Source organism: Coregonus lavaretus (genome assembly GCF_964263955.1).
Source record: "Coregonus lavaretus genome assembly, chromosome: 22".
NCBI classification, from domain to species: domain Eukaryota; kingdom Metazoa; phylum Chordata; class Actinopteri; order Salmoniformes; family Salmonidae; genus Coregonus; species Coregonus lavaretus.
Window position 1 is genome coordinate 10,279,937 of NC_140009.1, and position 22,511 is coordinate 10,302,447.

General features: G+C 42.4%; 4 protein-coding genes and 1 pseudogene across 5 annotated transcripts; 4 read left to right on the plus strand and 1 right to left on the minus strand.

Annotated features, from left to right (window-relative positions):
* The first annotated feature begins 1,113 nt into the window (after positions 1-1,113).
* Positions 1,114-11,305, plus strand: LOC311150261 (E3 ubiquitin-protein ligase TRIM35-like). Its single transcript, XM_084187646.1, has 6 exons — positions 1,114-1,757; positions 1,888-1,983; positions 2,103-2,333; positions 2,471-2,493; positions 9,065-9,183; positions 9,962-11,305. The coding sequence occupies exons 1-6, from the start codon at positions 1,353-1,355 to the stop codon at positions 10,507-10,509; spliced, it is 1,422 nt and encodes a 473-aa protein (XP_084043772.1). The 5' UTR covers positions 1,114-1,352; the 3' UTR covers positions 10,510-11,305.
* Positions 11,306-12,167: 862 nt separating this feature from the next.
* LOC311149501 (E3 ubiquitin-protein ligase TRIM35-like) lies at positions 12,168-14,660 on the plus strand (annotated as a pseudogene). The gene is made up of 6 exons: positions 12,168-12,571; positions 12,848-12,943; positions 13,063-13,291; positions 13,429-13,451; positions 13,537-13,645; positions 14,317-14,660. The product of its transcript is annotated as an E3 ubiquitin-protein ligase TRIM35-like (transcript).
* A 54-nt stretch (positions 14,661-14,714) lies between these two features.
* Positions 14,715-17,117, plus strand: LOC311150277 (parapinopsin-like). Its single transcript, XM_084187663.1, has one exon. The coding sequence runs from the start codon at positions 15,871-15,873 to the stop codon at positions 16,234-16,236; it is 366 nt and encodes a 121-aa protein (XP_084043789.1). The 5' UTR covers positions 14,715-15,870; the 3' UTR covers positions 16,237-17,117.
* On the plus strand, positions 16,924-19,815 carry LOC311149502 (parapinopsin-like; the record flags this gene model as incomplete). Its single annotated transcript, XM_084186688.1, has 4 exons — positions 16,924-16,949; positions 17,084-17,321; positions 17,434-17,676; positions 19,690-19,815. The coding sequence occupies 4 exons, from the start codon at positions 16,924-16,926 to the stop codon at positions 19,813-19,815; spliced, it is 633 nt and encodes a 210-aa protein (XP_084042814.1).
* A 311-nt stretch (positions 19,816-20,126) lies between these two features.
* LOC311150272 (complement C1q-like protein 4) lies at positions 20,127-22,053 on the minus strand. The gene is made up of 3 exons (XM_084187657.1): positions 21,825-22,053; positions 21,337-21,483; positions 20,127-20,522 (listed from the first exon to the last, which is right to left on the minus strand). The coding sequence occupies exons 1-3, from the start codon at positions 22,021-22,023 to the stop codon at positions 20,233-20,235; spliced, it is 636 nt and encodes a 211-aa protein (XP_084043783.1). The 5' UTR covers positions 22,024-22,053; the 3' UTR covers positions 20,127-20,232.
* Positions 22,054-22,511: the final 458 nt, after the last annotated feature.

Sequence of the window (22,511 nt, forward strand, 5' to 3'; positions counted from 1 at the left end):
TAAATTCACATGAGATAACATCAGGATCGCTATAGGTCTTATTTCCAACAATAAATTGAGATGTAGAAGCCTTTTTCTTATTCAACAGTTGATTGATTATTTTCCAAGTTTACTTTTTTTAAATTGAGGATTGAAAGATTAATACAGAATTGAAGGATTTGAGAAAAGTCTGGTAACCAGACTCCACATTGGGATGATTAGAAATATTTCCCATGAAATATCATCACTCAACATCTTAAAATGCTCATAATACTTTTGTTAAATATTCTCCATTCCCACCTGTTCATTTCCAGCTGCCCTCAAGAAGTGGAATATTGGAAAGTGGTCAGAAATGTCAGTATAAAGTGTACCTGTTTTATCCACATTATTCAAAGAATTAGTCAAAATATTATCAATATTATCTGGGGTGGAGTTTGTTGGGGTGGAGGCACCATCTTGCTCTTGGCAGACTGAATGTAAAAGCTAGTCCAATGTAGGAGTTTCAGATGCTGAAGTTGACTGCTTTGCACTTCCATACAGTTGCTGTCCATGGTTTTGAATTTTCCAGAGCCATAGATACACTTAGGGTTTTGCAGCATTAAAGGCCCAGTGCAGTCAAAAATATGAATTTCCTGTGTTTTATATATGTTTCTACGCTATGTGGTTAGAATAATACTGCGAAATTGTGGACATTATGATAATGCCCTTTTAGTGTAAGAGCTGCTTGAAAAGACCGCCTGAAATGTCAGCCTGTTTTAGTGGGATGGAGTTTTGGCCTGCCTGGTGACAATAAGACCAATTACAAATAGAGTACCAATCCTCTTTGCCAATAACAGCTTGTTTTCATTTTTCCCCTTCCCACTCAGACCACTCCCAGACAGTCATAGCAAAATTATTGCATGAAAAATTGCTCTTTGCTAACAAGCTATATTTGATTCTTTTTGAAATTGTTACACAGAAATTATTTGATATTGAGATAAAAACAGCTGCATTGGACCTTTAAAAGACAGTTATATTTAACCAAACACTGACATCTAGTGGAAGTGTCCTGCACAGATTCAAGCTGATATAAATTACAACTAAGCAGAGAGCTCCACCCCTGACTTACTTGTTTAGCAGGAAGGAGCAAAGCTCACAACAGAACAGCGCTGTAACATTCAGCTATTCAGCATTCAGCTAAACTGATTTATGTCTTATAGGGGGACCAATAATCTTTTAAAACAATCAAGAATCTAAACAACAGTTGGAACACCAGCAGGAAAACATAGATTTCTAAATTCAGTTTTCAAAAGTAAACCTTCATCAAGAGAGTTTTCAAAAGTGAAACTAAACTTTCTGTTCAAAAGCCATAACAGAGAGATAAGCAGTGAGAAATGGCATCTAAAGCTTTTCTCTCAGAGGATGATTTCTCCTGTGCTGTATGTCGTGACATCTTCAAGAATCCAGTGGTCCTGTTCTGTAGCCACAGCTTCTGTAAAGCCTGTCTGGAGGAATACTGGAAACAGAAGACATCTCGGGAATGTCCAGTCTGCAGAAAGAAATCATCAATGGAATTCCCCCCCTGTAACCTGGTTTTAATGAACCTGTGTGAGGCCTTCTTACAGGATAGAAGTCAGAGAGCTTCAGCAGGGTATGAGGTGCTCTGCAGTCAGCACAGTGAGAAACTCAAGCTTTTCTGTCTGGAGGATAAACAGCCCATCTGTTTTGTGTGTCAAACTTCAAAAATGCATAAAAGCCATGACTTCTGCCCAATAGATGAAGCTGCACAGGATCATAAGGTAGGAGATGTATTTAACACTACTTGGCTTACAGCATGTACTGCACATATTGTGAAATGTGAATAAAGATCTGTGTGCCAATCCACTCCTTTTACACACAGCATCTGTTTATAATGTTGTTTCATTCCAGGAGAAACTCAAGATTGCACTGGAGCCCTTACAGGAGAAACTGAAGGTCTTTAGAGAAGTTAAACTGACCTGTGATCAAACAGCAGAGCACATCAAGGTAAGAATACAGAGTGAAGCTGAGATATAATTATATTGTAAAGATTTACCATAACTCTGTGGAATTATGGATGATCAATTATTGATGATATATTTGACATTCCTCTCTGCTGTATCCAGAGCCAGGCCCAGCACACAGAGAGGCTGATTAAGATGGGGTATAAGAAGCTTCATCAGTTTCTATATGCGGAAGAGAGAGCCAGGATAGTTGCACTGAAGGAGGAAGAGGAGCAGAAGAGTCAGATGATGAAGAAGAAGATTGAGGAGTTGAGCAGAGAGATATCATCACTTTCAGACACAATCAGAACCATAGAGGAAGAGCTGGGAGCTGAGGACATCTCATTCCTGCAGGTAAGGACTAATCTACCTCTGATGAATCAACTGCCCTATCTATTATGAAATAAATATTGTAGCAATATATTCATATGTTTTAGATTGATTTTCTATGATCAATACATCTTTTAATGTGTTATTTTGTTTCCCTACAGAACTACAAGGATACAGTGAAAAGGTAAGGGGACTTTATTACGTCTCTCTCTTCTCTGGGGTTCTGTACCCAACCCCACACTAGTGTAACCCTTAATTCATGTTGTAGGTATTTAACACTATCTCCACCACCAAAAAACAACTGAAAACTATTACTTGTGGTTTAATGTCTCCTGGACCAGGAGATGCAGCCAATCAGTGATGAAGATTCACTCTGCCTCTTTTTTTGCTTCCACCCTCTCCTGACATGAGCAGGTGCCCTTGGGAATATTATTGCTTTCAAAATAAAAGTCCCCAGGGTACAAAATAACAGTGCCTCAATACATTATGCCAAAATACAAATCATAGCAAAAGTAAGGCTACAGTTGTGTCCCCCTACAAAAGGAAACGTCCCCATTTCAATGACAACTTGAGAACACCCTGTCAACCTGACAGAAAACAACTGTAGGAGGGCTGAGGCTAATCATTCTAAGTAACAAAGTCCTTTAACTTGGAAGGCTTTTGACTGTTCGGCCACACCTTGTTGTGGCAGGGGCCTGTACTACAGGAGGTGGCCCGTTTGGTTCAGCATCATGTCTGGGGTTAGGGTAACCCTGGGCAGGTGGAGGTATTAGAGGTATTTCCTGATCCCCAGCGGCAATGGCCGGGGCATGGACTAGCACACGGAATGGGATAGAGTCTGGCGCCCGGGCTGGTGGGCGGTAAGGCAGAGTCCCGGACAATGAGGTGGGAGTGGGTCTATGTCTTACTGGCCTGATGTGACCTCTTCATCACCTTGTATGGACGCTTCCATCTTTGTGCAAGTTTGTTCATGCGCTGGGCTGAGTCATCCAAGAAAACCAGGTCCCATTCCTTGTATGGGCAAAAAAACACCTTTCGATCATGATGATGTTTCTGTTGCAGTTTTGCCATTGTAGACTGCTGGTCCGCCTCCTTGGGGTCGTGTGTGAGTCGTGTGGTCAGGTCCTGGGCATAAGCAGTGGGTGTTGAGGGGGCTGTTTGTGCGAGAGATGAGTTACCGTTAAACAGGACATCCACTGGCAGACGAGGCTCTCTGCCATGAGCTTGAAAGTAAGGGGTGAAGCCTGTACTCAAGTGCACACTTGAATTGAAGTACAGCTCCACCTGAGGGATATATTTGTCCCATTCCCCACCGTACTGACTGATGTACTTTGTAAGCTGGTCCTTCAGGGTCCGGTTCTGCCTCTCTACCATGCCAACGCACTGAGCATGATATGGCGATGTGCGTGTTTTTTCAATGCACAGTACTTTGCATAATTGTTTTACGAGGTCTGACACCATTTTTGTGAATGTAGGGCCAATAACACAGTTTACGAGCTCTCAGCAAAGTACGCTCAGCACCTAAATGTCCACTGAACACATTTCCATGAAGGAGAGTCAGTTGCTTTTGGGATGAGTGCCTCTGGAAGCAGTGGCATGTATTCATGGATGCCAAGGGAAGCCAGGCTTCCCACCAAAAATGACCAAGAAAAACCATACAAAATAATGTATATTTCGTCTCTCTGTGTTTCATAAATGTCCTTCAATTCGCAAGAGGCTGAATGTATCTCACCGGAGAAAGCATCCAAGCAAACGAAACAGTACCCCTCTGTCTCTGTATGTATAGCCCATCTATCCTGACTTGTCAAAAAGAGTATGACATTGTTGCTGCCCGTAGCATTGAATGCAAGGGAAGCCAGGGAGAATTTGGCCTCCCTTGATAAAAATAAAACGATAAATAGCCAATCAGCGTTGAGCTAAACTGAGTGAGCTCAACTGTGAATGGTCCTGGCACACCAAAAAAAAGTGTCAAATGAAGCCAGTTTGGATTTGGCTTCAAACCAATCAAATCACATTAGAAGCCAAACGTCACAGACAGAAAACTTGACTTGTTGCATCTCGTTGTGTAGTTGTCCTCCGGTGGCTAGCTAGCTAGCTCAAATTGTCCCTTTCCTAAATTAGCCTTGGAAAGAAATAGGGACTTGAACTTAAATCTCTGTACTGGCCAATGATTATAACAGCGTTTCTGATCCAACCATAAATCCATACTTTGTGTTCCTGGCTGACAGGATGGAAGTTCAACATGTAGCTAGATGTAGTTGGCTGGCTAATGTTAACTAGCTGGCCTGGCGCATCCTTGCCGATGAATGGAAGTTAGGCTAGCGAGCAAGCATTTTAGACAGGTAGCCTATGACAACAAAAACTAAAAGCGTGTACTGTATGACAGAGTCATAGACTGTTCAGGCAACATGAAAGAGGAGGATGGCATTGGTGTTTCTCTACAAGTAGGGTGAGTCAACAGGTTTTATTCTACTTGCACGCACACGCACACACACACACAGAAATCAGTAGCATGGACCGACCCATCATATTTAGCTTAGGTTGATTGGACTAAATAGTTTTTGGTATCATTTAGTTGTCATCGTATTATACTAAGCATTAGATGATGTTGAAATGTTGAAGTTAAAATGGTGCTGAAATAGTGGAGGCAGCGCCTATTTTCTTTGAGAATTGCGATAACTTTGATCATGCTGTAGGTCATGTAACTGTTTGTTACATCCAAGTTTTGTGGACTTCAATGAACAGATGTTGCTCTCTGGTTTTATGATGAAACCAAGGTGTGGTTGAATTTATTCTGTAACTGTGTCTTCTTATTTTCTCGGCCTTTGGGACTATATATCACTGTGTCAATGCATATGAACTAACAGGTTATAGAGCAAACAACGCAATTATCACAACACATAGGTTTTAATATGGCCATAACACATATTACAACCTCTGTGTTGTGATAATTGCGTTATTTGCTCAATAAATTCAGTTAATTCATATGCCTTGCGACCGTGATATATAGGCCTAAAGGCCGAGACAATAAGAAGACACAGTGGCAGAATAAATTCAACCACACCCTTGTTTTATCACAAAACCGGATAGCAACCTCCGTCCAGTGAAGTCCACAAAGCATATTGCATGTAACAGACATGACCTACAGCATGGTCAAGCAAGTTAATGTTTCCGACATATTCGGAACACTAAACAACTATTTAGATTTAGAGCCACAGAGAGTTACCGCAAGTCACAAAGAAAACAGGAGCTCCCTCCACTATTATGTAAAAATGTATGCACGCATGACTGTAAGTCGCTTTGGATAAAAGCGTCTGCTAAATGGCATATTATTATTATTATTATTATTATTATTATTATTATTATTATTATTACAGCACCATTTGCTTAGTAACAAAAACTATTTAGTCCAATCAACGTAAGCTAAATATAAGGTGGCTGTCCATGGTTCTGATTTCTGTGTGCGTGTGTGTGCGTGCGTGTTTGTGCAAGTAGAAGAAGTTGTTGACTCACCCTACTTGTAGAGAAATGCTAATACCATCCTACTCTCTTTCATGTTGACGAAACGGTCTATCACTCTGTCATACAGTACACGCTTTTATTTTTTGTTGTCCTCGGCTACCTGGCTGAAATGCTTGCCATTGCATTCTCGTTTGGACCAGACAGCATCAGATAGATGGCCTACACGTAGAGAGACAGAGGGGCACTGTTTCGCTTGCTCAGATGCTTTCGCCTGTGAGATACATTCAGCCTCTTGCAAATTGAAGGAAAATTATGAAACACAGAGAGACGAAAGATACATAAAAAAATATATATAAAAAAATATTGGTCAATTGTTTTGGGAAGCCTGGCTTCCCTTGGCATCCATGAATACACGCCACTGATGGCTAGTGTCTCAGAAGTGTCTGAAATAGGAGCAAGGTGTGCAGCGTTGTGTAGGGCCTCAAACGTAGGAATAGGGGAGGACGAGGAGGTAGAGAAGGAGGCGCAGACACAGGGCTAAGGTGGGTGATTAAACACTGTACCTCTTTGCTGATTTCTGTGTGTTCAGGTCTCCGTGACATGGCGTCTGCGTTTGCATGTTGTTTTCCTTCCCTGTGTACCATAACATAGTCATAGACATCCAATTCCAAGATCCAACTTCCTCTCCTTCCTGTGGGGTTACTATCCCCTGGACATTTCTTGAGGCAGACAAAAGGCTTGTGGTCTGTTATAACTGTGAATGAACTGCTGGACAGGAAATGCTTAACATTTCTGACAGCCCATACAACAGCCCATAATTCATGGTCATAGGTGGCCCACTTTCTTTCTGATGATGAGAGGGTATGACTGGTTTATGCTATGATACACTCCCAGTTGTCTTGGCGATGTGCAAGCACTGCCCTACGGCAGCCTTTGATGCGTCAGTGTAAAGTAGGAACGGCTCTGTGAACACTGGGTGTGCCACAATGGGAGGGTTAGTGAGAGCATTTTTTTGTGTGTGAACTGCTTCCTCACACTCGGAGCTCCAGTGGAATCTAATTCCTTTCTTTGTCAGAGCATTCAATGGAGCCACAACAGAATCAACATTTCTTAACACACCTTCTGTAGTAGGAGCACAAGCCTGTAAAGGCTCGCACTTCAGTAGTCGCTCTGAGTGTGGGCCAGTCCCTGACCTTGTCCAGGTTCTTCGAGTTGGGCTACAGGCCATCCTTGGATATGACATGTCCAAGGAACGTGGCTTGGGTGCAAGCAAGATGACGCTTGGATTGAGCTTCAAGACAGCCTTTTGGGACTGCATGAACAATTCTTTGAGAGTCTGTAGGTGTTCCATGAAGGTCGTGTTGAAAAGCAACATCATCATCAAGGTAGATGAGGCACACTTTCCAATGTAGGCTACGGAGTACAAGCTCCACTAATCTCTGAAAAGTGGGAGGAGCATTTGTGAGGCCCATCGGCACCACTTTGCCAGTCATGAAGGCACTTTTCTCTCTGTCTTCCTCAGCTAGTTCAACCTGCCAGGAACCACTAGTTAAGTCCATTGTACTGATCCAGCATGCACCTGATAAGCTGTCCAAAGCATCTGATGTCCGTGGCAGGGGATATGCATCTCGCACTGTCACTGCATTCAACTTCCAGAAATCAAAGCAAAATCTGCTCTCCTCAATAAGGTTGTGAACTAACAACTTTTCAACTTGCCTGTCCAGCTCTTTCCTCACCTAGGCTCAGTCCTATATGCACGCTGACGGATGGGCGGGGACTCTCCTGTGTTGATATTGTGTTTGATGAGATCTGTGTGTCCAGTTCTCCAGCTGCTGGAGCTACTCACTGTCCACTGGTGAGAGCTGGAGATGAAGTTTTGGGAGAGCCTGTGGTTGTGCCTGCACATTGTTCAAGGTGGTCTCGACTACAATCTATTCCTCACCTCCCTGACTGACAAGAGAATTAAACTCTCCTAGCAAGGTGTCCCTTGGGATATGACAGTCATTAATGGTGGTGTTAGATACACGGATGAATGGGACACCTTTCTTGACTGAGGACACAGTACATGCCACACACAGGTCTGGGATGTTGCTAAGGTCAGGTTCAAGTAGCCCTATGTTGTCATGGTTCCAACTGTCACCAGAGGGCAGCAGAGACCGCCCTAGAGACTATAATGACACTGTTTTCAGTTCCTAATTATGATTTTGTTTTAGAGAGGTGTGTTTTCTGTTACCCTTTGCAGAAGTTTGATTCATTTGCCATGTGTGTTTGTCTCCTGAGTGAGTTATCGAGTCATAGTGTTTGTTATTTTCACAAGTTTTAATTTGTACCTACTGTTGAACTTTTTCCCAGTCAAGTATTTACGTTTATTCTAAACCACTGGTTCCTCATCTGGTTCTCTTCTCTGCTCCTGGGTCCTACCTCACCACGTCACATACGTAGGTGGAGGACACTGACTGAAGCTCATAATGTTCATCTGGGACAGGGCGGGGATGCACAGGGTAGTTAAAGTAACAGCATTGCATCTGAGTGGGGCACTGTGTCTAGAACACAACAAGGGCACAGTCCAATTCCACCAGTCTGTAACCCTTATTTCTTGTTGTAGGTAATTAACACTATCTCCACCGGAGGACTTGTGTGTTCAGCAGAAAAAAATCAAACAAGGGTTATAACTGAAAACTATTACTCAGTCATGAAGATTCACTCTGGTCTTTTTTTTCTTCCACCCTCTCCCGACATGAGCAGGTGACCCTGGGAATACTATTGCTTTCAAAATAAAAGTCCCCATGGTACAAAATAACTGTCACGGATTCTGCCGAGACTGCTCCTCCTCCTGGTTCGGGCAGGCTTCGGCGTTCGCCGTCCCCGGAGTACTAGCTGCCACCGCTCTATGTTTCGTTATTTGATTGCTTTTGTCTGTCTGTTACACCTGTGTCCATTTGTGTGTTGATTACTTGTCTTATAAGTTCCTTGTTTTGCACTAGACTGATTGTGTGTTGTTATGACTGCCACTTTGTCGGAGCTACGTGTTTGCACTCTGTTTTGTTTTGTGTTTAGTGTTTACGCGTGTTGCGTAATTTTCCCTCGCCTCTTGGTTTTAGTCGAGGTCGGGTTTTCTCATTTACGTTGGACTATTAAAGTCTGTTGGACGTAACCTCTGTGTCCTGCGCCTGACTCCTCCACCACATCCACATCGGTTCTTAGTGACAATAACAGTGCCTCAATACATTACGCCAAACTAAAAGTCATAAATGTAAGGCTACAGCAGCACTGACTCCTGAATGTTTTTCCAGAGCCCAGTGCACACTGCCAGATCCAGAGAGGGTTTCAGGAGCGCTGATAGACGTGGAAAAGCACCTGGGCAACCTGCAGTTCAGAGTCTGGGAGAAGATGCAGGGAGGAGTTCCCTACAGTGAGTAGGTCTTTTAGATATAATGGGTATTAAACACTAAGTGTACAAAACACTAAGAACACCTGCTCTTTCAATGATATAGACTGACCAGGTGAATCCAGGTGAAAGCTATGATCCCTTATTGATGTCACTTGTTAAATCCATTTCAATCAGTGTAGATAAATGGGAGGAGACAGATTTAAGAAGTATTTTTAATCCTTGAGACAGTTGAGACATGGATTGTGTATGTGTGCCATTCAGAGGGTGAATAGGCAAGACAAAATATTTAATTGCCTTTGAACGGGGTATAGTAGTCGGTGCCAGGCGCACCAGTCTTTGTCAAGAACTGCTGCAACGCGGATGGGGATTTCACGCTTAACAGTTTCCCATGAGCCACCACCCAAAGGACATCCAGCCAACTTGAAAGAACTGTGGGAAGCATTGGAGTCAAGATGGGCTAGCATCCCTGTGGAACGCATCCGACACTTTCTAGAGTCCATGCCATGACGATTTGAGGCTGTTCTGATTGCCAAAAAATATTAGGAAGGTGTTCTTAATGTTTTGTGCACTGTGTATATTGGAACACCACTATAACTCTCAAAAACTGAAAACATAGACAGTGAATGCTATTTAGAATTACCTTCATAATGTACATTTGCTTTGCACGTTTTCAGAAGATCTTCCAATAAGTAATGTGAAAATATAGAACACAAAACACAAACACATCATATATCATATAGAGGAATGTATTCCCCCTTGATTTGAATTAATCTAGTGTTTTTGATTTCTCTCCATCCAGCTCCAGTAACTCTGGACCCCAACACTGCCCACCCACATCTCATCCTGTCTGATGATCTGACCAGTGTGAGATACAGTGATGAGGAACAGCAGCTTCCAGACAACCCAGAGAGGTTTGATGGCCATATAATGGTCCTGGGCTCTAAGGGTTTTAACTCAGGAACACACAGCTGGGACATTGATGTTAGGAAGAATAAAGTCTGGGACCTGGGTGTGATCACAGAGTCTGTCCAGAGGAAGGGATACTGTGGATATTGGCATGGATCCTGGGGTGTGTTGTTTGGTGGTGGGGATTATAAAACACATTTACCAAAGCAGCCACTCACTCACCTCACAGTGAGACGGAACCCCCAGAGGATCAGAGTGCAGCTAGACTGGGAAGGAGGAAAGCTGTCATTCTCTGACCCTGTCAATAACACACATCTACACACATTCACACACACTTTCACTGAGAGAGTCTTTCCATTCATCTGCACTGGCTTTTCTCCCCTCCCTCTGAGGGTGTTACCAGGTAACGTCTCTGTATCAGTGGATACTGTCTCTGTCTAAATCAGGGACTAATGTGATGTAAATGAGTCAGTAACACTCACTGATGTCCTTCAATAAGATTCTGACAGAGGGAGGACACACTGTGATGTAGTATAGAGGACCTTCCTCCTTTAAGAACGTTCCTGCTGTAACACTTTCACCTGTCAGATAATCACCACTATTATGGTACTATATTACATTCATCACTGTTAATATTGTCCTCTGTAGCTCAATTGGTAGAGCATGGTGCTTGTAACGCCAGGGTAGTGGGTTCGATCCCCAGGACCACCCATACGTAAAAATGTATGCACACATGACTGTAAGTTGCTTTGGATAAAAGTGTTTGCTAAATGGCATATTATTATATTATTATTATTACAATTATTATTATTATTACTACAATAATCACTATTATTACTACAATAATCACTATTATTACTACAATAATCACTGTTACTATGCAATAATCGATATTAATACTATTTATCTCACACTTTCACCTGTCAGACAATAATCTCTAACATCTGACCAAATTATCCAATATTTTAGTTCTGGGTTAACTGAGATTGGTCAAACTATGGTAGTCATCACTATTATAGAATAGAAATGTCACCTGTTCGTTTTTGGGTTTTCTTTTTACCACATTTTGATTTTGTCTCTGGTTATGTTAACACTGGCATGTATCCCAATCAACTTGGGCTACCTGAAAAATATTTGCCGTATAGTGTTGTGGCCTTGGAGCAAGATTCAGTTAACTAGTTTGTGAACACCAACACATGTAACATATGTCTGTAGAGTGCAACAAATTTTCATCCAATAAAAATGTTAAATTATCTGGAGCTTCTTCCATCAGTGTTAGGATTATGGGGTTAAATTAAGATCAGCTGCACACATATACTGTCTACACACACACACACACACACACACACACACACACACACACACAAACACACACACACATGCACGCGCACACACACACACAAACACACACACACACACACACACACAAACACACACACACACGCACACACACACACAAACACACATACAAATATAGACACACACAGAGAATCCCGGGAGCTTGTTTGGGGAGTTGGTTTGTTGGGTTGGAGTCACCATCTTGCTCTTGGCAGACTGAATGTAGAAGCTAGTCCAATGTAGGAGTTTCAGATGCTGAAGTTGACTGCTTCGCACTTCCATACAGTTGCTGTCCATGGAGTTGAACTGACCAGAGACATAGATAGTCAGAATTCAGCTAACAGTCAAGTCAAGTCAGATGAGGAGAAAAAGTTGATCAGTTTCTTTGGTAAGTTTCATACGCCTAGCATTTTGAAGCGTTAAAATCCAGTTATATTTAAGTAAACACTGACATCTAGTGGATATGTCCTGCACAGACTCAAGCTGATATAAATGACAACTTCTGCTGAGAGCTCCGCCCTACTCCTGCTTGACAGGAAGGAGCAAAGCTCACAACAGAACAGCACTGTAACATGCAGCTATTCAGCATTCAGCTAAATGTCTTGTGGTAGGACCAATAATCTTTGTAAACAATCAAGAATCAAAACAATAATTGAAGACTAAGGAACACCGGCATCAAAACATAGATTTAGAAGTTCAGACAACATTTCAAAAGTAAACCTTCAGTTCAAAAGTCATAACAGAGAGATAAGTAGTGAGAAATGGCATCTAAAGCTTCTCTCTCAGAGGATGATTTCTCCTGTCCTGTATGCTGTGATATCTTCAAGAATCCAGTGGTCCTGTTCTGTAGCCACAGCTTCTGTAAAGCCTGTCTGGAGGAATACTGGAAACAGAAGACATCTCGGGAATGTCCAGTCTGCAGGAAAAAATCATCAATGGAATTCCCCCCCGTAACCTGGTTTTAATGAACCTGTGTGACGCCTTCTTACAGGATAGAAGTCAGAGAGCTTCAGCAGGGTCTGAGGTGCTCTGCAGTCAGCACAGTGAGAAACTCAAGCTCTTCTGTAAGGAGGATAAACAGCCCATCTGTTTTGTGTGTCAAACTTCAAAAATGCATAAAAGCCATGACTGCTGCCCAATAGATGAAGCTGCACAGGATCATAAGGTAGGAGATGTGTTTAACACTAGTTGACCTACAGTATGTGGGTGGCAGGTAGCCTAGCTATTGATAGTGGCAGACCCTGGCCCCACTCTCATAGGGTGTCTCAGTTAGAGTTGGTATATGCAAAAAACACACTTGTCTATGTGTGAAATAGGAAGAATATTAGCACCCACCTAATTTTTTTTTTTTTATGTGCATACAGTCACATTTGAATAAAGATCTGTGTGCCAATCCACTCCTTTTACACACAGTATATCTTTATAAGTTGATTCATTCCAGAAGGAACTCAAGACTTAATTGAAGCCCTTACAGGGGAAGCTGGAGGTCTTTAGAGAAGTTAAACTGACCTGTGATCAAACAGCCAACCACATCAAGGTAAGAATACAGAGTGAAGCTGAGATGGAATGATACTTTACACATTTACCATAACCCTGTGGAATTATGGATGATCAATTATTGATGATATCTTTGACATTCCTCTCTGCTGTCTCCAGAGCCAGGCCCAGCACACAGAGAGACTGATTAAGATGGGGTTTGAGAATCTTCATTAGTTTCTACATGAGGAAGAGAGAGCCAGGATAGATGCACTGAAGGAGGAAGAGGAGCAGAAGTCAGATGATGAAGAAGAAGATTGAGGAGTTGAGCAGAGAGATATCATCACTTTCAGACACAATCAGAACCATAGAGGAAGAGCTGGGAGCTGAGGACATCTCATTCCTGCAGGTAAGGACTAATCTACCTCTGATAAATCAACTGCCCTTTCAATTATGAAATAAACATTGTATTAGTACATTCATATGTTTTAGATTGATTTTCTATGATCAATACATCTATTAATGTGTTATTTTGTTTCCCTACAGAACTACAAGGATACAGTGAAAAGGTAAGGGGACTTTATTATGTCTCTCTCTTCTCTGGGGTTCTGTACCCAACCCCACAGCAGCACAGACTCCGGAATGTTCTTCCAGAACCCAGTGGACACTGCCAGATCCAGAGAGGGTTTCAGGAGCGCTGATAGATGTAGCAAAGCACCTGGGCAACCTACAGTTCAGAGTGTGGGAGAAGATGCAGGAAATAGCTCAGGACAGTAAGTATTTAAGGGGTATAATAAGGTATTATATAGTGTAGACCATGACATCACTATGACTCTCCAATACAGAAAAAGTGGGGGGGCTTTCCTATTTTGTCCTCTATTGCTCCTCTATTGTTCCTCAAGCAAAGGGGGGAGGCCGATGACATCACAGTACACACATCAGACCAACTCATTGAATGGACAACTACTTGAAGATTGTTGTACACCAGAGGAACCCATCCAACTTGAAGGAGCTGGAGCAGTTTTACCTTGAAGAATGGGCAAAAATCCCAGTGCCTAGATGTGCCAAGCTTATAGAGACATACCCCAAGAGACTTGCAGATGTAATTGCCAAGGGGGGTGAATGCCAAGGGGGGTGAATACTTTCGCAAGCCACTGTACATGACTGTATATGATGCTATGTGTTGTATGTTTTGTGTTCTATATGTGAACATTACTTATTGGAAATCCTATTAAAACTTCACATCTGTAAATGTACCATCTCCTTTTTGATAAACACACTGAAACGTATTTGATGTTGTAAAGAAAACGGCTGTAATTTATTTTAAAGACACACTGCAGCTATTTGTTTTATTTTCCTGCTGAAAAACAATATCTCATGTGTAAATACAGTAATGTTCACAGACTTAAAGGGGGAACAAATAGTGTTTTTTAGACACAACAGATAAAAACACATGATCCAAATAAGCAATTCACTCCCCTCAGAGTGAGACAGAACACCAAGAGGATCAGAGTGCAGCTAGACTGGGAAGGAGGAAAGCTGTCATTCTCTGACCCTGTCAATAACACACATCTACACACATTCACACACACTTTCACTGAGAGAGTCTTTCCATTATTCTGTACTATCCCACCTCTGGGGGTGTTACCAGGTAAGGTGTCTGAATCAGTGACTAACATGGTGTAAATGAGTCAGTAACACTCACTGATGTCCTTCATTAAGATTCTCACAGAGGGAGGACACAATGTGATGTAGAGGAGAGTATCATTGTCTGACTCACCTATTACTATTATAGAATGAAAATGTCATCTGTTCTAGGTTGGTTTTCTTTTTAGCACATTTAGAGTTTGTCTGTTTCTTTTAACACTGGCAGTATGTATCCCAATAACCTTGGGCTGCCTGAATGGCATTTAGCGTATAGTGTTGTGTCCTTGGACCGTGCCGCAGTTAGCTAGCTTGTTCGCAACAACACCTTTAATCTAAGTCTGTAGAGTGCAACACATTTTCATCCAATATCAATAAACATGTTAAATGATCTGGAGCTGCTTCCGTCTGTTAGGAATATGGGGTTAAGGTCAGCTGTAGACATATACTGTGCACACACACACACACATACACACGCACACGCACACACACACACACCAACGCACACGCACACGCACACACAAACACACTCAATTCCTAGAACCCTTTTGCCTCTTTCTGGATACCACATGTTTACATTAGGACATTTCTATAATCTATCATTGGTTCAGTTACTGTGAAATCATAAAACCCTTGATAAAACCCCACTCACCCATGAAGGGACATAAGCATATCTAGTCAATCCCAGTGTCCCATTGTTATCGAAAGTTCCACTTATGTCACATAAAGACAGTGTTACACAAAGCCAGTTTGACTGACAGGTGGTCCTTGGGAACAACGGACCCTCTCCCACTCCTCTAGTTAGCAGTGGATTATGCAGCAAAGCAATCAAGGAAAGTGCAATCAGAGATTCCTTAGGAAATTAGCCCCTCAGAATCAAAGAAAGTGCAAACAGAGATCCCTCAAGGAATTAGCCCCTCTGAATGATTGACCCCTCAATCCGGATCTAGGGATTTAGTTGGTCTCATCTCTTCATCCACAGCCTCTCTCTGCTGAGTAGCTTTATAAGGACAGAGCGGTCCAGCTTCTGAGTCTCTGAGTCCATAGAGCCATTACCAGGCTGCCATACTACACTGATATAGGGCCTCTATTGGACTGCTTGATCTACTATAGATCTGCTATCGGACTGCTTGATCTACTATAGATCTGCTATTGGACTGCTTGATCTACTATAGATCTGCTATTGGACTCCTTTTGTGCTTTAATTGATTTGCTATAGGAATACCATTGGGCTAAGAGCCAACTCTATGCCCTTCCGGTGTGTTTCTTAGATATTTATAACACAGGTGTCTGGCCAGGTAGGTAGTCCTCACCACTCGACTCCACTGCCCCAAACAGAACAGAATGGACCACCGACAGCTTCTCCCCGATCTCCATGGAAACATCTCCTCCTCCCTGGGCTCGGTCAATGACGCGCTGCTCTCCAGGACGGGCTACACAGTCCTGGCTGTGATCATTGGTGCGTTCTCAGTGCCCGGGGTCTGTATGAACGTCCTGGTCATCGTGGTGACGGTGAGACACCGGAGGCTGCGCCAGCCTCTGAACTACGCCCTAGTCAACCTGGCAGTGGCAGATCTGGGCTGTGCTCTGTTCGGGGGACTGCCCACTATGGTCACCAACGCTATGGGCTACTTCAGCATGGGGCGGCTGGGCTGCGTGCTGGAGGGTTTTGCTGTGGCTTTCTTTGGTGAGTTACTCTTTCTTTGGTGAGTTACACTTTCTTTGGTGAGTTACTCTTTCTTTGGTGATTTATTCTTTCTTTGGTGAGTTACTCTTTCTTTGGTGAGTTACTCTTTCTTTGGTGAGTTACTCTTTCTTTGGTGAGTTACTCTTTCTTTGGTGATTTACTCTTTCTTTGATGAGTTACTCTTTCTTTGGTGATTTACTCTTTCTTTGGTGATTTACTCTTTCTTTGGTGAGTTACTCTTTCTTTGGTGAGTTACTCTTTCTTTGGTGAGTTACTCTTTCTTTGGTGAGTTACTCTTTCTTTGGTGAGTTACTCTTTCTTTGGTGATTTACTCTTTCTTTGGTGAGTTACTCTTTCTTTGGTGAGTTACCACCGAGGACCACTTTGGAAACACATGTTTTAATAAATACTTGTAAATCCTATTCTCTGGGAATACATTGTACGTCTAGTTGTATATGTTTTCACCCAAATAAATTCAATTAAATTCAATACAACAGTTTAGAGGTAGTAAATGGAAGTGTCTGGCTATACAGGGAGAGTTATTTTTGTCAAATCCACTAGGCCTATTGATGTCAATTGAATGGATGTGTTTGCTGGGTTATTGCATGTACATGTAGTGTATGTGTTTGATTTTGTCCTTCCCAGGTATTGCAGGTCTGTGTTCAGTGGCCGTGATAGCTGTGGACCGTTATGTGGTGGTGTGTCGACCAATGGGGGCGGTCATGTTCCAGACCAGGTCAAGTAGAGTTCAACAGTATTCCATTTAACTCTGGTAACTGTGCATAAACAGAGGGAGAAGATAGCAGTTGCATAGAAGTAAGGATAAATGTGTGATGAAGTTAACTGTAATGTATTTCTACTGTAACACAGGCACGCAGTGGGAGGGGTGGTCCTGTCCTGGGTATGGTCGTTTGTATGGAACACCCCGCCTCTGTTTGGCTGGGGCAGCTTTGAGCTGGAGGGGGTTAGGACCTCCTGCGCCCCAAACTGGTACAGCAGGGAACCAGGAAACATGTCTTACATCATCCTCTACTTCCTGCTCTGCTTCGCCATACCTTTCTCCATCATCATGGTCTCCTACGCTCGCATCCTCTTCACACTACGCCAGGTGGGCACGGGATGTGTGTGTGTGTGGGTGTGTTTGTGTGTGTGTGTTTATACATTTGTCTGTGTGTGTGGGTTTGTGTGTGTGTGTGTACCCATGTGTGTGTGTGTCCCAGGTGTCCAAGCTGAAGGTGTTGGAGGGCGGCAGCACCACCCGTGTGGAGATGCAGGTCGTGCGTATGGTGGTAGTCATGGTGATGGCCTTCCTGCTCAGCTGGTTGCCCTACGCGGCCTTCGCCCTCTCCGTGATCCTTGACCCCAGCCTCCACATCAACCCGCTCATTGCCACCGTGCCCATGTACCTGGCCAAGAGCAGCACTGTCTACAACCCCATCATATACGTGTTCATGAACAGACAGGTGAGGGACAACACATACACTACCGTTCAAAAGTTTGGGGTCACCTAGAAATGTCCTTGTTTTCCATGAAAACATACATTAAATGAGTTTGAATAGGAAATATAGCAAAATGAATAGGAAATGTAGTCATTGACAAGGTTAGAAATAATGATTTGTAATTGAAATAATAATTGTGTCCTTCAAACTTAGCTTTCGTCAAATAATCCTCCATTTGCAGCAATTTCAGCCTTGCAGACCTTTGGCATTCTAGTTGTCAATTTGTTGAGGTAATCTGAAGAGATTTCACCCCATGCTTCCTGAAGCACCTCCCACAAGTTGGATTGGCTTGATGGGCACTTCTTACGTACCATACGGTCAAGCTGCTCCCACAACAGCTCAATAGGGTTGAGATCCGGTGACTGTGCTGGCCAGTCGATTATAGACAGAATACCAGCTGACTGCTTCTTCCCTAAATAGTTATTGCATAGTTTGGAGCTGTGCTTTGGGTCATTGTCCTGTTGTAGGAGGAAATTGGCTCCAATCAAGCGCCATCCACAGGGTATGGCATGGCGTTGCAAAATGGAGTGATAGCCTTCCTTCTTCAAGATCCCTTTTACCCTGTACAAATCTCCCACTTTACCACCACCAAAGCACCCCCAGACCATCACATTGCCTCCACCATGCTTGACAGATGGCATCAGGCACTCCTCCAGCATCTTTTCATTTGGTCTGCGTCTCACAAATGTTCTTCTTTGTGATCCGAACACCTCAAACTTCGATTTGTCTATCCAGAACACTTTTTTCCAATCTTTCTCTGTCCAGTGTCTGTGTTCTTTTGCCCATCTTAATCTTTTATTTTTATTGGCCAGTCTGAGATATGGCTTTTTCTTTGCAACTCTGCCTAGAAGGTCAGCATCCCAGGGGTCGCCTCTTGTGAGGCATCTGTTTCTCAAACTAGACACTCTAATGTATTAGGCCTCTTGCTCAGTTGTGCACCGGGGCCTCCCACTCCTCTTTCTATTCTGGTTAGAGCCAGTTTGCGCTGTTCTGTGAAGGGAGTAGTACACAGCATTGTACGAGATCTTCAGTTTCTTGGCAATTTCTCGCATGGAATAGCCTTCATTTCTCAGAACAAGAATAGACTGACGAGTTTCAGAAGAAAGTTATTTGTTTCTGGACATTTTGATTCTGTAATCGAACCCACAATTGCTGATGCTCCAGATACTCAACTAGTCTCAAGAAGGCCAGTTTTATTGCTTCTTTAATCAGCACAACAGTTTTCAGCTGTGCTAACATAATTGCAAAAGGGTTTTCTAATTATCAATTAGCCTTTTAAAATGATACACTTGGATTAGCAAACACAACATGCCATTGGAACACAGGACTGATGGTTGCTGATAATGGGCCTCTGTACGCCTATGTAGATATTCCATTAAAAATCAGCCGTTTCCAGCTACAATAGCCATTTACAACATTAACAATGTCTACACTGTATTTCTGATCAATTTGATGTTATTTTAATGGACAAAAAAAATGCTTTTCTTTCAAAAACAAGGACATTTCAAAGTGACCCCAAACTTTTGAACGGTAGTGTCCATACATACAGTACACAAGGAAAGGGGATACCTAGTCAGTTGCACAACTGAATGCATTCAACTGAAATGTGTCAGCGCCCAGGGAGCAGTTGTTGTTTAATTGCCTTGCTCAAGGGAAAACAGATTTTTTTCCACCTTGGGGATTCAAACCAGCAACCTCTCAGTTACTGGCCCAACGCTCTTAAGCACTAGGCTAAGAGTTGTGTATAACATGCACAGACACACATAATTACAAACACACGATCCTGTCGTCTTCATATTCGTAAGCATAGGTACAATTGCGTGCTCTATAGAGAATAAGAGATACATCATAGAATCAGAATTTGAAAGATGAAATATGCATTTTTTTATGCACTGTTTAATAATTAGCATTATCTAGCTACTGTAGTCCATGTTGTTCCTCTGAGTGTGTTGTGTATCAGTGTATCTCTCTCTCCAGTTCCGGGACTGTGCTGTTCCTTTCCTGCTGTGTGGTCGGAACCCCTGGGCATCAGAACCAGTGGGCTCTGAAGCTGATACAGCCCTGTCCTCTGTCAGCAAGAACCCACGAGTCTCACCCCAATGACAGCAACTTTCAATTTTTTTGTACAATGTAAAGTTGTTGTTATAAAATATAATTTTATGTGCAATATTTGTCTGTAACTGTTTCAAGAATACTAATAAAAGTATAGTCCATGATATTTGGAGATCATTAGTGTCACGAGGGCTTTAGGTGGATCCGGGTTCCTAATCTTAATCTGATTTACTAAAAATATATTTAAATCACCTGATGCCATATCCCGGTTTAATCTAATCTAAATTAAATTAATCTAAATTGATAACATGATCAAAAGGAGTAATTGCTGCAAACCATAAATTCACTAAAGAAACGATTACTGCTTTTAATATTGCTTTTATTGCCTCACACACATGTAAATAACAGCAAAAGAGAATATAATGTGTGGAAGTTAAGGGGTGCACCCTTCCGAACCCTCCTTCCTCCTTACACGTGGAAGATCAGAAAGCCACTGAAGGTGCTGAGGTTTTTGAAAGCATTACCGGTCACCTGGAAACCAGAAGGTAGGACCATGTAAACCTCGTCTCCTACAGCCAGCTGCAGAGTGGCTCCGTTGGACGCAAAGTCTTCATTGTCTCCCTTGTCCTGAAACTCATAGACCAGCGCCACCTGCTCATTGTTCTTGTAAAGGGCCACCCCGATGTTGGCCTCATTTTTCCAGGTATAGGATGTGAAGGTGAAGTAGTAGACTCCATTTACTGGGGCTGTGAATGCTCCTGTATGGGTGGACAAGGAAAAACAAGTGCACTCTTAGAAAAAAGGGTTCCAAAAGGGTTCTTCGGCTGCCCCCATAAAATAACCCTTTTGGGTTCCATGTAGAACCCTCCGTGGAAAGGGGGACAGCCAAAGCACCTTTTTTTCTAAGAGAATAGTGAACACCTGTATCAGAGGAAATACACTGGCTATTATTCTTTTTCACCACTCGGAAATGGCATCAAAACCTACTGCATGCCACTTGAGTACCATTGTAATTAATAAGCATTATTCAACTAGTTTTTTATTTAAACTATTAACAAGTAGGTAACACAGTTCATCATTACAATAACTTCATTATTTGTAAACATTAATAAGCATGTATGAGCATTACCATTCATACAAATGTCTCATTTATAAAGCATTTATAACAATTTATAACGACAAGTTAGCCTACCCTAAAGTGGTCCCGCTTTATTTGAAGTGTATCTTATGAAGGCTTCATAAAGCCTTCATATAGGCTTCATAAGCACTACATAGATGCCTCACAAATCTATAACCATATATCATGCTCTATAAAGATTCATAATGTGGCATAACTCTGTTACATAACCATCAATTTATTTGTTCACATTTATTAATCCTTTATAGAGCATGAAATACGGTTATAGATGATTTGTGACCCATTTATATGTAGTGCTTATAAAGCCAATATGTTACCTGGGACTGTTTCAGCCAGACAAAGAAAGAATTATATGTTAAGATTTGGATACAGTGAGATTTGTCTATGTAAATCGCAATAATATTTCAATGAGGCATACAGTATGTAAGGCTGACCTGTCCTGGGGCTGTAGGCGTTACCGACGTTGGTGATGACGTGAGTGTGGACCAGGTTGGTGTCTGCCTGGAAGGGCCCGGTTTGGCCGTAGCCCTCCGTGTCCACGATAGGAGGTCTCAGTGCAGCTGAAAAGGCTACGCCTACAGCTGAGTATAACAAAACAAATAATGGAGTTGATTTCAGTTGATTTGACATTTTAAAAATTGCCCCTATCACTCGCATTAATTTGGAACTAACAGTGGCAAAAGGATAACACTTTATTTGGATAGTCCATGATTTACAGAACTATCTACAGACTATCAGTAACTATCTGCTAACCCTAACCCTAACCGTATCCTTAGCAAGCAGTTGCTTATCAACAGATTTGTTGATAGTATGACCATCTGTAGAGCATCTACAGATGAAAAATCCGGACTATCCAAATAAAGTGTGAGCGGCTAAAGTTAGCGGATATTTGTAAAATATATACAAATCTGAAGAGACTTACAGTTGTGTGACTTTCTCAGGTCCTCAACCTCCCTCCTCAGTTTCGCCACCTCGGCAGACAGGTCAGAGAAAAGGGTAGAGGAAGGGTCACCGCTGTTGATGGATTGCTTATTGGCAGAATCATCTGTCTGTCCATAAGACAGACAGACGATCACAATCAGCTGGAGAGGAAGCAACGTCATCTTCGTCATTGTCTTCATCTGGACCTGCAAGCGTCTGTGGAGTTGGTTAGCTCTGAGGCACTGTTTATAAAGGATGAGGTCAGGGCACATGTGACCATAGTAAAGGACTTATTGGGTGTATGTTGAGCGTGGACATTGGACATTAATAAATAATGGTTTGTCAATAGTCTGTCACGATCGTCGGGAACAGAGGACCAATGCGCAGCGTTATTTGCGAACATGCTTTTTTTATTTAATGATTACACGAACAAAATCGATACGTGACGTCCAAAGGTGCAAAACACAAACCTACACAGGAACAAGATCCCACAAACACTGTGGGAAAACCACCTGACTAAATATGGTTCCCAATCAGAGACAACCAGCAACAGCTGATACTCGTTGCCTCTGATTGAGAACCACTCTGGCCAACATAGATATACAAAAACTAGACTAGACACAACGAGCACAAAACATAAACTCTACACACCCTGGCTCAACTTAAAAGAGTCCCTAGAGCCAGGGCG